Source organism: Microcaecilia unicolor, chromosome 3 (assembly GCF_901765095.1).
Source record: "Microcaecilia unicolor chromosome 3, aMicUni1.1, whole genome shotgun sequence".
Taxonomy (NCBI): Eukaryota; Metazoa; Chordata; class Amphibia; order Gymnophiona; family Siphonopidae; genus Microcaecilia; species Microcaecilia unicolor.
The window spans coordinates 77,091,282-77,109,014 of record NC_044033.1 but is presented as its reverse complement, the minus strand read 5'-3'; the positions used below and the strand labels follow the sequence as shown (position 1 = coordinate 77,109,014).

General features: G+C 47.4%; 1 protein-coding gene across 1 annotated transcript in view; it reads right to left on the bottom strand.

Annotated features, from left to right (window-relative positions):
- The window catches only part of NEK2 (NIMA related kinase 2), a 162,721-nt gene that overhangs the window by 68,557 nt on the left and 76,431 nt on the right, over positions 1-17,733 (bottom strand). The window contains 1 exon segment of the mRNA XM_030196073.1: positions 20-145. Within this exon segment, the coding sequence (XP_030051933.1) occupies positions 20-145 (126 nt within the window).

Sequence of the window (17,733 nt, the reverse complement as noted above, 5' to 3'; positions counted from 1 at the left end):
GGGATGTTGCTACTGTTACCTTTACATTTAGCATCTTTGTAATAACTGCATTCAATTCATCCGAGTAGCGATATGGAATTCGTCTAAACTTCCCTTCCTTTATCTTTTCTGCCAGGTCTTTCTGGTTAAGAGCAGTAAAAGGAGCCTAAAGAAAACAGAAGTAAATGTTTTTCTACCTATAAACCAGATCTAGAGCAACTATGTGGCTTTTGTTTGTTTGTTTAGCATTACTCATCTCCAGCAGTGTCCCTTCCTAAAGCCCAGTGTAAGCTGGGGTCCTGATGCTCTGTCAGCAGCTGCTGAGAGCACTGATTGACCTCCTGCCTCTTTTTTTCAATTAGTTGATGCTGTGTACACTGCTGGCTCTCTCCAGCTCTTGCTCAGCCCACAACCCAGTAATTGCTGACCCCCCCCCCCCCCCCCCCCAACTATTCTAGGTCAGTTTCTAATTCAAAATCCTATCAAGTATCAGAAATCATATTGTATATTTACTCTGCTTTTAACCACTATTACACACATGCATTGTTTTTACACACCCCAAAAATTTTAAAAATACTTGAAATCAGTGCTTACAGTACTCATTTTACTTAGATTCAGAATAGTAAACATACAGCTGGTTACTTGCAACTGCTTACCTGAAACAATGGGCAAGAATGTGAACAGCCAAAATATTTTCGGAATTTTTCCCCTGAGTTCATTCATTTAACTTTTAGTATGTGAAGTACTATGTGCAGAAAGTTCATTTGTTTTTTTTCAAGTTTGTGCACAAACTACACATGTTTGATTTTGCATGCACTAAAATTGAAGGCACACAAATGAACTGAATATTTGTCAAGTAAAGTATGTCCTTAATGATGGGCGATGTCAACCACTGTAGAAGGTGACAAACCGCTTTTTTCAGTTTCAGCTGAAACAACCTGCCACCAAAACTTTCTGAAAACTTTCACCCGAAACCAAAAATCACCAACCGAAAACTTTTTAAAGTTTAGTTGTGTGAATGTGAACCAGTGAAAGCTGCTTGGGATTGTCAGAGCCTGCAGTCTGTACTCCTCTGATAAAACTACAGTATCCAAGCCTGAATATAAATTTAAATAACAAAAAAAAACTATAGTAGCCAAGCCTGAATATAAATTTAAATAACAAAAAAACTATATTTTACATCCATGCAAAGCCTCTACACACAGACTGCAACTAATATAATGTCAGCTGTCACTTTGAATGTGGGGCAAAGTCAGCCACTGAAAACGCACTATGGTTTTTATTTTCTGTTTTGTTTTTTTTAACTCCAGAGAGGCCAATTCCTAAGCCCCAAATTTACACTTAAAATTTTGTAACAAAAGCATTTATTTGAAGCACTATATTTACCATATAAACTGTGGCCTAGTGGTTAGGGTGGTGGACTTTGGTCCTGGGGAACTGAGGAACTGAGTTCGATTCCCAGCACAGGCAGCTCCTTGTGACTCTGGGCAAGTCACTTAACCCTCCATTGCCCACCGCATTGAGCCTGCCATGAGTGGGAAAGCGCGGGGTACAAATGTAACAAAAATAAATTGTGCAAGATTGCAAGATCATACCTGCATGCAACTAGTTAAAAAAAAAATAAAAAGTACAAAGTCTCCCCCCAACGACTACCTTACAATCCATGGTGGTCTAATGGTGTAGTCAGGACAGAAGAATGCCCAGTCAAGCAGCATTTTTAAAAACAAGACTGAATGGGCAGGAGTAACTTGGGACGCTTCTGCCCCAACTACATCCCTAGACCACCAGGCATTGTAAGATAGATCCAGGGAAGCTCTACGGGTGGGGGAGGATGCAGTCAAGCAAAATTTTCAATTTCCAACAAACATATGGTCATTTTCAGCCCAAAACCGAAATTATGCCAAAAAGTAAAAATAACTCTCAGCTGAAACCAAAACTGGGCAGAAACGGTTTTGTTTTGGCACCCATAACCAAAACTGAAATTTGGCTGGCCTCAACCAGTGGCACTAACTTTTTAATATTAATTTAGAACATAAGAGTTGCCATACTGGGTCAGACCAAGAATCTATCGAGCCCTGCATCCTGTTTGCAAAACTGGTAAGTCCAGGTTACAACCACCTGGCAAAGTCCCAGAAAATAACAGGATTCCACACTACTGAACGCCAGGGATAAGCTGTGGCTTTCCCCAGACCTATCTTAACAAGTTTATGGACTTTTCCTCCAGATATTTATCCAGACTTTTTACCCAGCTACATTCATTGCTTTTACCACATGCTCTGGCAAAGAATTCCAGAGTTTAACTACACCTAAGTGAAAAAATATTTTCTGTTTATTTTAAATGTGCCACTTAAAACTTCATGACGTATCCCCTAGTCTTTTTTCTTGTACTTTTTGAAAGAGAAAACAACTAATTCACATTTACCCATTTCACTCCATTCAGAATTTTATAGACCTCTACTGTATTTCCCCCTTCAGTTTTATATACTACCTGGAAGTGCAAAAGATATTGAATCTCTGTGAATTGAGATACAGTAGGTAAGTTTGTCCCTGGAGGGCTCACAAGCAGTTTTGTACCTGTGGCAATGGAGGATTAAGTGACTTACCAAGATTTACAAGGCACTGTAGTGGAATTCTCTGGTTCTCAAGCCACATCTCTACTAGGCTACTCCTCTACTCCATGAAAGCTCTGAGATCAGAACAATCCAGAAGCTTTGTGTATATACAGGAGTTACCACACAACCTTGTAATACCGATTTTTAAAAAGGGTTCTAGGGGTGATCTGGGAAATTACAGACCGGTAAGCCTGATGTCGGCGCCAGGCAAAATAATGGAAACTACTACAAAAGAATAAAATTACAGAACACATAGACAAACATGGTTTAATGGGACAGAGTCAGCATGGGTTTAGCCAAGGGAAGTCTTGCCTCACCAATTTGCTTCATTGCTTTGAAGGTGTGAATAAACATGTGGATAAAGGTGAGCCAGTTGACGTAGTATACCTAGATTTTCAGAAAGCTTATGATAAAGTTCCTCATGAGGGGTCAGCACTCAAGAAAAAAAAAATCTAGGTGTCATTGTAGATATGCTGAAATCTTTTGCTCAGTGTGTGGCGGCGGCCACAAAAACAAACAGGATGCTACAAATTATTAGGAAAGGGATGGTGAATAAGACCGAAAATACTATAATGCCTTTGTATTGCTCCATGGTGCGTCCGCACCTTGAATACTGCATTCAGTTCTGGTCGCCATATCTCAAAAAAGATATAGCAGAATTGAAAAAGGTTCAAAGAAGAGCGACCAACATGATAAGGAGGATGGAACTCCTCTTGTATGAGGAAAGGTAAAAAGAGGTTAGGACTCTTCAGCTTGGAAAAGAGATGGATGAGGGGAGATATGATTGAGGGCTACAAAACCTGAGTGGTGTAGAATGAGTAGAAGTAAATCGATTTTTTTTCACTCGTTCCAAAAGTACAAAGACTAGGGGACACTCGAGGAAGTTACATGGAAGTACTTTTAAAACAAATAGGAGGAAATATTTTTTTCACTCAATGAATAGTTAAGCTCTGGAACTCTTTGCCGGAGGATGTGGTAACAGCGGTTAGTGTATTTGGGTTTAAAAACTGTTAGGACAAATTCCTGGAGGAAAAGTCCATAATCTGCTATTGAGACAGACATGGGGAAGCAACTGTTTGCCCTGGGATCTGTAGTATGGAATGTTGCCACGATTTGGGTTTCTGCCAGGTATTTGTGACATGGCTTGGCCACTGTTTAGAAAACAGGATACTGGGCTATATGGACGACTGGTCTGACCCAGTATGGCTATTCTTAAGTTCTTATGTATTCTGCTATCAAATACCAACCTGTAATGGATTCTACAATAAATTCTTGCCATTGACAAGCAAGATGCCATGCAAGGAAAGCATAAGGACAATGGCTCATGGATTCTTTCCAACTCTTCTGTATGGGTATGCGTGCATTTGGACAGTTGCAGAGGGTAATGTGAAATGAAAGATTCCTTAACAGCAACATTTCACTAAGTTTCTATAACTCTAGAAGTTAAAATTTTATAGAAATGCATTGGGTCATTATTTGGAGGGGTTTATTGCCCTGGAATCTTCAGTCCAATGTAGCCCATTTTTTAAAATCACACACAACAGGTTTGAAAAGACAAGTTTAATCCCATTCTCCGAGTTATTTTGCCGACAGACTTTGGCGGCACCTTTCTATAATTCAAATTTCAGTTGTGATTTATTTTTTTTCCCCAACACAACAGTTAGGAATTCCAAAGCTAAAGGGTTGTCTTCAATTATTTTATGAATACCTTAGAGATAAGTGAAATATCAAGAGTCATGTACTATATACTGTGGCCCTAAAGGATGGAGAATGTATCTTGTGCTAGTCTGCATGAAGCTGACCTTGACCAGAATAGTTCACAAATCCAAAGAACAGGAAATGCTAACAGATCAGAAAATCCCAATGCCTCACTATTTTTGCTTTGATCTTTTCAAGTGTAGCTGGAAGGGCAAGGAAAGGAATCACCATATTTTCTTTCTTCTCTTGTTATTGGTTAACCAGAACTATAGCACCTGGTGATTGTGAGATAACAGTATTCCTGGCTATTTAAGGTTACAGTGAATCAATACTGATAGACTGCTGTACTTCTTTCTTTATGTTTTGGTAGTCTCTCCCTGCATGCAGGTTGATTTACAAATAAAGATCAGTGGGAAAATGCAGGGTATAAGCGCTACAAATAAATAAATATGATTGAAACCAGAGTTCTGCGAGTTTCTTCGGTAAAGGGAAATTTCTATAACAGTGCACCTCAGAAAAGACAACTATGAAGGAACCAAGCTATCAGTATCATCCATATGCTCCCAAGTTTGAGGGAGGGCCCTGCTCTTGATCCTGTAAAACCCATGCAATTCGGTTGCTCTTCCCTCTCAGTACAAGAAAAACAGAGGTGTCGGACCCTTAATCTATGTCTGTATTGTGGTGAGAATGGACACTGTGTTCAGGTGCCCTAATAAGTCTGGACCCTTGAACCAAGCTCTGGCTGTAGGAACCATGCTGGGCCTATCCCCGGATCCTCTTTGCACTTAATTCCTAATTCCAGCAGTGTTTGACTTAGATCAAGGAGAGGCGCTGTAATGGAAGATTTTAAAGACTGTTTTTCAACTCTGCCTTGACTGACAGTGCACTCGGGGGTCTGTATTTTTGATTAGAAGTAATTCTGTTTGTGTGAAATAATTTGGAATGTGGAAGATAAGACACAGCTCAAATTAATTTGGTATGTGAAGGGAGAGGTGGAGCCTGTTTCGCGTTCAGACTGGCCACCTGGACTGAGAAACATGTGACCACATTCAAGCATATTTTGTATGGCTTGTTTACCAAAACAGAGAAATTCTCAAGCATTCTGTAATTTTCCTTAGCTCTGAACATGAGTTCTAAGCCTATAAAAAGGGGAATTTCTGCAGTGAAATTGGGAGCTCGTCTGTGAGTAACGTATGTACTGCGCAGAGTACTATATTTTCTGGTCAAAGAACTCCTGGCTTTCGCTGTGAACAGGCCCCCCCCCCCCCCAGCTGATAAGAGCCTGGATGTAGAGATTAAGGACAGTGATGTATATATAGTTATGATGTATGTATAGTGTATTATTGCTTCTTTTCCTGGTCTAGAAACTCCTAGCTTTGCTTGGATGTAGTGACCAGTGATGTAAAGCGAAGTTACTTACCTGTAGCAGGTATTCTCCGAGGACAGCAGGCTGATTGTTCTCACGATTGAGTGACGTCCGACGGTAGCCCCAGGATCGGAAGATCTTTCTAGCAACAAAGTTTGCTAGCCCTCGCGTGCACATGCGCAAACCACGCATGCAACACCATCTTCCCGCCCGTAGCGCAAGCGTGCTCCTCAGTCCAGTAGAAAGCAAAAGACAAGGGAAGACACAACTCCAAAGGGGAGAAGGGAGGGGTTGTGAGAACAATCAGCCTGCTGTCCTCAGAAAATACCTGCTACAGGTAAGTAATTTTGCTTTCTCCGAGGACAAGCAGGCTGCTTATTCTCACGATTGAGGTATCCCTAGCACCCAGGCTCACTCAAAACAACAAACAGTGGTCAATTGGGCCTCGCAACGCCGAGGATATAACCGAGATTGACCTAAATAGAACCAACTGAGAGTGCAGCCTGGAACAGAATAAAACTGGGCCTAGGGGGGTGGAGTTTAATTCTAAACCCGAAACAGATTCTGCAGCATCGACTGCCCAAACCGACTGTCGCGTTGGGTATCCTGCTGTAGACAGTAATGAGATGTGAATGTGTGGACAGATGACCACGTCGCAGCCTTGCAAATCTCTTCAATAGTGGCTGACTTCAAGTGGGCCACTGACGCAGCCATGGCTCTAACACTATGAGCCGTGACATGACCTTCAAGAGTCAGCCCAGTTTGGGCGTAAGTGAAGGATATGCAATCTGCTAGCCAATTTGAGATGGTGCGTTTCCCGACAGACACTTCCCTTCTGTTGGGATCAAAAGAAACAACATTTGGGAGGACTGTCTATGTGGGCTTGTCCGCTCCACATAGAAGGCCAATGCTCGCTTGCAGTCCAATGTGTGCAACTGACATTCAGCAGGGCGGGTATGAGGACGGGAAAAGAATGTTGGCAAGACAATTGACTGGTTCAGACGGAACTCCAACACCACCTTTGGCAAGAACTTAGGGTGAGTGCGGAGGGAAAATGACCTTCCAGGTCAAGTACTTCAGATGGCAGGAATTCAGTGGCTCAAAAGGAGGTTTCATCAGCTGGGTGAGAATGACATTGAGATCCCATGACACTGTAGGAGGCTTGATAGGGGGCTCTGACAAAAGCAAACAACTAAAGGCTGTCCCGAGATAGGCTTACCCTCTACACGATAATGAAAAGCATAATTGCGCTAAGGTGAACCCCTTCCGAGTGTGCTGAGGACCAGACTTGGACAAGTGCAGAAGGTATCAAGCAGGGTCCGTGTAGGAACAAGAACGAGGATCTGGGCCTTGCTGTCACAACCAGACGGCAAACCTCTTCCATTTGAAAGAATAATACCTCTTCGTGGAATCTTTTCTGGAAGCAAGCAAGACTCGGGAGGACACCCTCAGAAAGACCCAAGGAGGCAAAGTCCTATGCTCTCAACATCCAGGCCGTGAGAGCCAGGGACTGGAGGTTTGCAATGCAGAAGCGCCCCCGCGTTCTGAGTGATGAGGGTTGAACACACTCCAATCTCATGGTTCTTCGGAGGACAACTCCAGAAGAAGAGGAACCAGATCTGACATGGCCAGAAGGGAGCTATCAGAATCATGGTTCCACGATCCTGTTGAGTTTCAGCAAAGTCTCCCTACTAAGGGTATAGGAGGATACGTGTACAGGAGGCCCTTCCCCAATGAAGGAGAAAGGCATCCGACGCTAGTCTGCCGTGGGCCTGAAGTCTGGAACAGAACTGAGGGACCTTGTGGTTGACCTGAGTGGCAAAATGATTCTACCAAGGGGGTGCCCACGCTTGAAAGATCTTGTGTACTACTCGAGTTGAGAGACCACTCGTAAGGCTGCATTATCCGCTCAACCTGTCGGACCAGACTGTTGGTTTACGCACGCCAGATACGTGGCTTGGAGAAACATGCCGTGTTGGCGAGCCCAAAGCCACATCCTGACGGCTTCCTGATACAGGGGGCGAGATCCGGTGCCCCTCCCTGCTTGTTGATGTAATACATGGCAACCTGATTGTCTGTCTGAATTTGAATAATTGATGAGACAGCCGATCTCTGAAAGCCTTTAGCGCGTTCCAGGACCGCTCGCAACTCCAGGAGACTGATCTGAAACCTATTTCCTGGAGGGACCAACTCCCTGGAGTGTGAAGCCCATCGACATGAGCTCCCCATCCCAGGAGAGACGCATCCATTGTCAGCACTTTTTGTGGCTGAGGAATTTGAAAGGGACGTCCCAGGGGTCAAATTGGAGCGAATTGTCCACCAATGCAGGGAGGTGAGAAAACTCGTGGACAGTTGGATCACGTCCTTTAGATTTCCCGCAGCTTGAAACCACTGGGAAGCTAGGGTCCATTGAGCTGATCGCATGTGAAGACGGGCCATGGGAGTCGCATGAACTGTGGAGGCCATATGGCTGAGCAATCTCAACATCTGCCGAGCTGTGATCTGCTGAGATGCTTGTACCCAGGAAACACTTGTAACCACTCGCCTCCACCTACCCTCCTCTCTTCCTTCCCGTTCACATTAATTGATTTGATTACTTTATTTATTTTTCGTCTATTAGATTGTAAGCTCTTTGAGCAGGGACTGTCTTTCTTCTATGTTTGTGCAGCGCTGCGTATGCCTTGTAGCGCTATAGAAATGCTAAATAGTAGTAGTAGTAGTAAACAAGGGACAGAAGATTGTCCTCATCTCGGGAAGGTAGGCATGAGCAGTCTGGGAGTCTAGCAGAGCTCCTATAAATTCGAGTCTTTGTACTGGAAGAAGATGGGACTTTGGATAATTTATCACAAACCCTAATAGCTTCAGGAGTTGAATAGTTATCTGCATGGACTGTAGAGCTCTTGCCTCCGAGGTGTTCTTTACCAGCCAATCATCGAGATAAAGGAACACATGCACTCCCAGCTTGCGTAGAGACGCCGCCACGACTGCCAGGCTTTTTGTGAACATCCTGGGCGCAGAGGCGAGACCAAATGGTAACACACAGAACTGAAAATGCTGTGTTCCCAGACGGAATCGAAGATACTGTCTGTGAGCTAGCAGTATCAGGATGTGAGTATAAGCATCCTTTAAGTCCAGAGCCATAGCCAATCGTTTTTCTCTGCATCATGGGAAGAAGGGTGCCCAGGGAAAGCATCCTGAACTTTTCTCGGACCAGAATGTTGTTCAGGGCCCTTAGGTCTAGGATGGGACACATCCCCCCTGTTTTCTTTTCCACAAGGAAGTACCTGGAATAGAATCCCAGCCCTTCCTGCCCCGGTGGCACGGGCTTGACTGGCGCTGAGAAGGGCGGAGAGTTCCTCTGCAAGTACCTGCTTGTGCTGGAAGCTGAAGGACTGAGCTCCCGGTGGGCAATTTGGAGGTTTGGAGAGCAAACTGAGGGAGTATCCTAGCCAGACCTATTTGGAGAACCCCCGGTCGGAGGTTACGAGAGGCCACCTTTGGTGAAAAAAACTTTAACCTCCCTCCTTACGGCAGATCGTCCGGCACGGACACTTATCTCTGCTATGCTCGCTGGTGCCAGTCGAAAGCCCGCCCCTTGCTTTTGCTGGGGAGCTGCAGGGGCCTGTTGAGGCGCACGCTGTTGACATGAACGAGCGCGCTAGGGCTTAGCCTAAGCAGGCTGGCAGGCAGGTGGATTGTACCTATGCTTATTATAAGCGTAGGGAGCATTCCTCCTCCTCCCATAAAAACTGGATTCTACCTGATGAGGTAGATGCTGAAGGCGCCCGGTGGGAGAGTTTGTCGAATGCGGTGTCCCGCTGGTGGAGCTGTTCTACCACCTGTTCGACCCGCTCACCCAAAAATGTTATCCCCCCCCGGCAAGGAGCATCCGCAATCCGCTGCTGGACTCTATCTCCAGGTCGAGGCACGCAGCCATGAAAGTCTGCGCATCACTATACCTTGAGCAGCGGCCCTGGACACAACATCAAAAGGTCATAAACACCCCTGGGACAGGAATTTGCGACACACCTTCAGCTGCCTGACCACCTCCTGAAAAGGCTTGACCCTGCTCCACGGGGAGCTTATCGACCAAGTCCGTCAGCTGCCTCACATTGTTCTGCAAGTGAATGCTCGTGTAGAGCTGAGGACTGAAATCTTGGACACGAGCATAAGCAGAATGGTAGGCCTTCCTCCCAAAAAAGTCCAGAGTCCTAGACTCCCTCCCCCGGGGGCGCAGAGGCGTAATCTCTAGTGCTCTTGACTTTCTTGAGAGCCAGATCCACAACTCCAGAGTCATGAGGCAACTGGGTCTTCATCAACTCTGGGTCCCCGTGGATCCGATACTGGGACTGCAATCTTTTGGGGGATAGTGGGATTACTTAAGGGTTTCATCCAGTTCGCCAACAATGTCTGCTTCAAGGACATTATGAAGGGGAACAGTGGACGACTCCTTAGGTGGCGAAGGATAGTCCAGGACTTCAAACATCTCAGCCCTGGGCTCATCCTCAGTAACCACTGGGAAGGGAATGGCCGTAGACATTTCCCGGACAAAGGACGAGAAAGAGACTCTCAGGGGGAAAAAGCTTTCTCTCTGGCGAAGGAGTGGGATCAGAAGGAAGGAAGACCACAAGACTCCTCATCAGAGAAATATCTGGGGTCTTTCTCTGCCTTCCACGAGGCCTCACCTTCGGTATCAGACACAGTTCACGAAACTTCAGTCCGAAGCCGAGCACGTCTCGACACCGAGGAACTAAGTCCTCTATGGCGATGTCCGAGAAGAAGACTCCCTCGCCGCCAGCGACGAAGCTCCCTACAGCACCGTTGACAGGGAGTCAACTTGGGTGGCAGCGCACGCCGATTCCGCAAGCAGTACCGACGTCGCTGTCCTCACCATGGGCGGGGAGCCAACCGCCGCATCTCTCGACGGTACCCGACAGCACCGGAGCAGAAGGTCGCAAGCAGTCCTTCCAGATCCCCGGAAGTATGGCTCGGAGGCGCTCGTCTAGTGTGTCCGTCGAGCAAGGCTGCAGGGCCGGTTCCGGCGACGAGGACAGAATCTGTCTGGGGCGCGGAGGTGGTACTAGGCTGTCCGGAGAAGTGCACATCGACACCTCCTGAATGGAGGGTGAGCGGTCCTCCCGGTGTTTACACTTCTGGGTGCCGATTCCCTTGGCGCCCCGGAGCTCTCGGTACTGTGATAGGAAGGTGACCGATGACGGTGCTTCTTCACCTTCGCTCGAAGCACGTCAGCGGTACCTCCCGGTACCGATGAGGATGTGGAATCCACACGTCTCCTCATGGCTGGGTCCAAAGGGCATCCCGGGGGGGGGGGGGGTCTGTACCGCAGGAGCCTGCGAGGCAGGTGGAGACCCACTCGATGGCTCACTGCTACCAACGTGGGATCTCTGGACAGCCATCACCTGCGCTCCGGACGTCGATGCACCCTCCGATGCCGACATCAATAACGGCGATGATCTCGGTACCGCTGGCTCCATCGACGTCGGACCGGACTGGGCTCCGAACAACAGGTTCCACTGAGCCGATCTCGCCGCCTGGGTCCTCTTTTTTAGCTGAAGACACAGCATGCAGGCGATGGGACGATGACCAGCCCCCAAACACTGAAGACACGAGACATGCCTATCAGTGAGCGAGATTGTCCGACTGCACCGCATGCACTTCTTGAAGTCGCTGGCAGGCTTCGAGGACATGGGCGGAAAAATCGCACCGGCGCCGAAAACAAGACATCAAAAAAGGGAAAAAACCCGCACGGGCAGCCAAAATGGCCGTTCACGACAAAGGAAAGGAAACTTACGGGGAAAAACTAACGAAATAGAGGAAACTTTTTTTTAACGGAGAATATGAGCAAACTCAATAAACACGCTGAAACTCTGCGAAAAATGGAAAGAAAAGCGGCAAAAATGCAGCGAGGGCCTCTCGGACACAGAACCGCTGTAAACAGCCGTCCTGAGCCGCGGAAAAGAAGAGACTGAGGAGCACGCTCGCGCTACAGGCGGGAAGATGTTTGTGCATGTGCACGCGAGGGCTAGCAAACTTTGTTGCTAGGAAGATCTTCCGATCTGGGGCTGCCGTCGGACATCACCCAATCGTGAGAACAAGCAGCCTGCTTGTCTTCGGAGAATGATTGTTTCTTTTCAGTTATATAGCTTAATCATTGTATATATATCTTCATCATTGTGCATCTTAGACAATAATGAACCTCTAATAAAAAGTCTCATTTACCTAATACGAATCCAAAAGAATCCACAGTAATTATTGAGTAGTCTGTGTCAGTGAGGCAGGCTGTAAAACCAGGTCAGAACAGGAGCGTACTGAGGTTTTCCTGGATTCCGGGGCAGAGGGAAACTTCATAGAGGAAGCCCTGGTCTGGCAGTTCAACATCCCTACGCAAGAGTTACCCAAGACCATTCCGGTCTCTTCAGTCTATGGTCATGTTCAATAAGAACTCAGACTATCCCAGTACGCCTATGTATCGGAGATCACAGGGAAAACATTACCTTCTATGTGCTTCAGGCATCTGTGCAGTCCATTGCCTTGGGTTTAACCCTGGCTACAGAAAATAATCCAATCTTAGACTGGGAGAGTGGTGACATTACGGCTTGGAGTAATGCCTGTGAACAGCATTGCCTGGATTCTTCTGACGATTCTGCTGACACCCTAGCCACCGCCTGTATTCCAGATATTCCACTCCAGATGGATCCTGCCCGTAGCTTGTCTGGAGCAACAAGTGACAACCCAGTCTCCACATCAAGCGAGCAAGGACACTGCAAGCCTGTCCCTGGGAGGGAGCTCCTTTCAGAGTAAGACCTCTTCTATCACTACATAAAAGATTCAGACTGTCCAGCATTTGTCCTAAGAAAACTCCTCAAACTCTGATGTCTTATACTATGTCTGAAGAACTGGACCCTAGATATGGGGTTCAGGACATCCCTGCTGCTAGGTGGGCCTATGATATCAAGGACAGCCCATGGAAGCCAGCGGGCTGTGGTATTACCCCAGCTCCAGTCCTGTTTTCAAGTTCCAGACTTGCTCTCAACTTCCAGTCCTGCAGTTCATGTTCATGCTCCAAAGCTCATTAGCAGATTCCACTGAAAATGCCCCTGGAAGCCCAGATCTCCTCCGGAGTCTACAGGAGCCTTGAGGGAGAGGTACTGTCACAGTTGTGGCCATGCCCCCCTGCCCAGACTCACCTCTTCCTCCGGTGGCCAGGTTCTGAGGCTCTTACGGACTGCCTTCTCAAGCCATATTCCAGAGATTGTTCTAGTCCTGCTCCGACATCCCAGCTTCCAAGCCTCACTCAAGAGTCATCCAAATCTCACTCTGACGTCCCAGTATCCAAGCCTCACTCTGGTGATTCTGTGCGCGTCAAGCCTCATTCCTAAGGGCATGACATCATCAGTGAGGGCTCTCAAGGAACTGTGGGACATTTAAACTTTGCCTGTGCAATGAGCTCTCTAGAGTGTTCTAGTGTTTACTGCTCTTCTGATTGTTCTACCTGTTCTGTCTAGCCTTCTGCTCTGCTTTGTTTGCCTTGCCCTGAGTTCCGTCTTGTCTGTCTAGCCAAGTTTGTACCCTGTTTCTTCACCCTGTTCCTGCCAAGCCAGCTCCACTCCAGGTTCCTGTTCCAGCTCCAATCCTAGTCTGGGTGATTCGCCTGCTGCTAGCCAGTCTCTGGTCACAGCCCAAGGGTTCACTTTCCTTGAGATTGTGACAACATCTTTATGTGAAAGTGTGGCATCTGAAGGGAAGTGACTCCCTTCAAGTCTTGGATGGTATGAAAGGAGTCCCCTTCTTTGGGACCCACAAATTATATGGATAACTGCCTCTTCCCAGCTCCTTAACTAGTATGGGCTCTACCATCCTCAACTGGTGCAAGCACTGCAATGTGCTCTCTATGGCTCTTGTCTTCAGTGTGACCATAGGAAGATACTACAAAGGTATCTGATTCTGGCAGTTCTAAGGCATAACCCAGCCAGACTCTCTCTAATAACTAGTCAGAGATAATGGGGGCCCACTTCTGGTGGAACATGAAGAGATAACCTCTAATCTGCACCTTCATGGAGAGGGCCCTCAGCTACTCACTGGAGAGATCTCTAAACAGTGGAGGTGGCAGCAGAGGCACCACTATCCCTCAGCCTCCTAGCCCCCCCAAAAAAGGCAAATCCTACTGATTCACAGACACTGAAGACTGCTTACCCTGGTGGTACTGTCTTCAGTCCTTGCATATGACCTGGCTCTACCTATCCTCTGGGAGCTGCTGTGGTCTTGCCTCCCCAGGTCCTCGACAAGCTTTTCCAGATCCCCTCCACAAAAAATAACTACAAGAGAAGCTTGCTTCAACATGCTTTAGAAGCCAAGTCCACTGACCAGAGCCACCTGCAGGCAATACTGCCCATCAACAATATAAACTAGATCATAAAGGACATCCACTAAAAGACTGTCCCAGACTGCAAGAGAGCTCTTGCCAAATAACCCCTGCAGACTGAAGCCTGCACACTAAGTGCTGCTTGAGGCAACTATTATCTGAGCCCTTGACCAGCTGTCTGACCTACTTGCCAGTCTGGGCAGAAGTTCTAGGGGACCTCTTCACCCCACCTACACTGGCTGTGTAGCCTGCCTGAGCTGACCAGGACATAATCCCTAGAACCCCCACAAGGGTCTAAAAAACCTGGGGCCCTCTACGCCACAGGGAAGGGGAGAGTTTCACCAGCTTCAGCAACTAAATTGCACTTGCCTGCCTTGGGTCAACTGTTTCAAATGCTTCCCTCCTCCAGCCACTTGAAATAGACATGACACTTCTTGCTATAGAAGGAAAGGAAAAAAACAAACAAACAAACTTTGCAAAGTCAAACAGGAGAATCCCCACTCCAGGCCTGCCTTTCAGTCAGCTGTTTTCCAGGAGAGGTGCTTCAGCTAATGGCTCATAAAGCAGCTTCCAAGAGTAGCCCAAAGAAGAGAATCTTTAGGTATTGGGGTGAGTAGTATGTTTCCTTTAATCCTTAGGGAAGAGTCCATGTTGTAACATGTAGTTTAGGTGTGACGTGATGTCTGCTATGAAGCGTTGAGGGGCGGATTTTATTAGGTTGTTGGGACACGTGTCCAATTTGCAGTGGGATTTGGCAAATTTGTTGATCGCTTGGGTGACGATTTTATCGGTAAGTAGAGCGAAGTTTGTCCAGATTCGGTCTGCTGGGTATTCATCGGGGATTGGTTCCAGACATTCAATGAATTTTTCATGGTCAGTGGTGTTAAGTGGTAACGTGTTTCGTAGCTTTATAATTTTCTCATTGAAGTATTTAGCAAGATTGTCTGCTGATGGGGTGTCTATGTTGGTTGTGGTAACCGGTGTGGTATCTAGTAGTTTGTTCACGAGCTGGAAAAGTTTATGCGTGTCTTTGTAGTCAGGCCCTATTTTGGTTTTGTAGTATGACTTTTTGGTTTGTCTTATTGCATATTTGTATTTTCTTTGCATTTGTTTCCACGCGTTAAGTGTGTGCTCATCTTTTATGTCTGAAATATAAAATTCACCTTAAGTTTTGATTTGGGAAGGCAAATTAAAACAAACACAATCAACATTTTCAAAAGTGGCACTGGGGGTGGGGGGAGTATTCATCATGTTATCAAGCATTTGGCATTCTCATTTTCTGAAATATTGTTCTGAGAAGTTTCAGAAATGGAAGTCTAGTGCTTACTAGTTGAACAACTTTGTTTATATTCTGATCCATCTGGTTTAATGTGGTGCTTCTCAACCCTCTCCTGAAAGTACACATAGCCAGTCGATTTTTTAAGATTACCTCAATGAACACATATGAGAAGATTTGCATACAATGGATCTCCAGTCTACACAAATGTCTAACACATGTTCCCCAACAATTCTGAAAACCCAAATGAATACGTACGACTCCAGGGGAAGCTTGAGAAGGTAAAATTATGTATCATACCTGATAATTTTCTTTCCCTTAATCATAGCCGATCAATCCATAGACTAGTGGTGGTGGGTTGTGTCCATCTACCAGCAGGTGGAGATAGAGAGCAATCTTTTGCCTCCCTATATGTGGTCATGTGCTGCCGGAAATTCCCCAGTATGTCGATATCAAAGCTCCATCTGCAGGACTCAGCACTTAGAGAATTACACCCACAAAGGGACACTCTGCCCAGCTCACCACCGCCGAAGCGGGGGAGGGGAAATATTCCAGTGTACCACCGCCGGGGCGGTGGGCGGGAAACCACACCCGCCGATGCGGGGGGAACTGGCTTATCCTGCTACCGCAACCGCGGGAGGAGCTGGCTTACCCTAACACCGCCGAAGGGGGAGGGATACAAAGCTACCCTACCAGCCGCACGAAGCAGGAGGGAGCGCCGGCATAATTTAGTTATCAATTCAGCCACCGCCGAAACAGGGGGGGAGAGGAAGCAGCAGCTCACTAACACAAAATTGTCTCAACTCGAAGAGACAAATTGGAAGAACTTGAACACGAAGTCCTCGTGAACAGGAAATGAAGACTGAACTTGAACCTGAAGTATAACCAGAACACGAACAATACAGATATCTGGGAGGGGCTATGGATTGTTTGGCTATGATTAAGGGAAAGAAAATTATCAGGTATGATACATAATTTTACCTTCCCTATCATCAAGCTGATCAATCCATAGACTGGTGGGATGTACCGAAGCAGTACTCACCCAGGGCGGGACATGGAAATCCCTGAATGCAAAACTGAAGCCCCAAACTGGGCCTCGGCCCGAACAGCCACATCCAAGCGGTAATGTCGTGAGAAGGTATGAGCCGACGACCAAGTAGCCGCTCTGCAAATCTCTTCCAAGGAGACAGATCTGGACTCCGCCATCGAGGCTGCTTGTGCTCTAGTAGAGTGTGCCTTCAGCTGAATAGGCGGAAACTTCCCTGCCGCCACATAAGCTGCCGCGATCGTCTCCTTGACCCAACGTGCCACCGTAGGCTTAGATGCCTGCAGACCCTTACAAGGGCCTGCGAACAGCACGAACAGGTGATCCGACTTCCGGAAATCATTGGTCACTTCCAAGTATCTGATGATGACCCGTCTGACGTCCAGGTATTTGAGCGCAGGGTACTCCTCTGGGTAATCCTCCCTACGAAAGGAGGGTAGGTAAAGCTGCTGATTCACATGGACTCGAGAAACAATCTTGGGCAGGAAGGAAGGCACTGGGCGAATCGATACTCCTGCCTCAGTGAATCGCAGGAACGGCTCTATACACGAGAGCGCCTGGAGCTCGGAAACTCTTCTGGCTGATGTGATAGCCACCAGGAAGACCGCTTTCAACGTCAGATCCTTCAGCGATGCCCTTGGCAAGGGCTCGAAGGGCGGCTTCTGCAAGGTCCGTAGCACCTGATTGAGATTCCACATAGACACTATCGAGTGCAGAGGGGGGCGCAGGTGATTAACTCCTTTGAGAAAGCGTAGCACATCTGGCTGTGAAGCTAGGGAAGCCCCCTTCAGACGACTCCTGAAACAAACTAGAGCCGCCACCTGGACTTTCAGCGAACTGAGCGACAGGCCTTTCTCCAGCCCCTCTTGCAGGAACGTCAACACTGAAGCTATTGGAGCAGTGAAGGGCGATACAGAGCCTGCCTCACACCACAACGCAAAGGTACGCCAAACCCTGGCGTAAGTGGTAGAAGTAGAGCGCTTCCTCGCTCTCAGCATAGTGGCGATGACCTTGTCTGAGAAGCCCTTCTTCCTCAGCCGCTTCCAATCAAGAGCCAGGTTCGTAAGACAAAAGGGGGAGGGATCCTCCATCACCACGAGACCCTGATGTAAGAGGCCCCGCTCCGCTGGCAGCCACAGAGGGTCGTCCACCGAGAGTCTGACTAAGTCCACATACCAGGGACGTCTGGGCCAATCCGGACCCACCAGGATCACCCGGCCCGGATGCTTTGCCACCCGGCCTAGCACCCTGCCCATCATGGGCCAGGGCGGAAACACGTAGAGAAGCTCCTGTGGCGGCCACTGCTGGAGAAGAGCATCGACTCCCAGAGATCGAGGGTCCCGTCCTCTGCTGAAAAAATGCGGTACTTGGTAA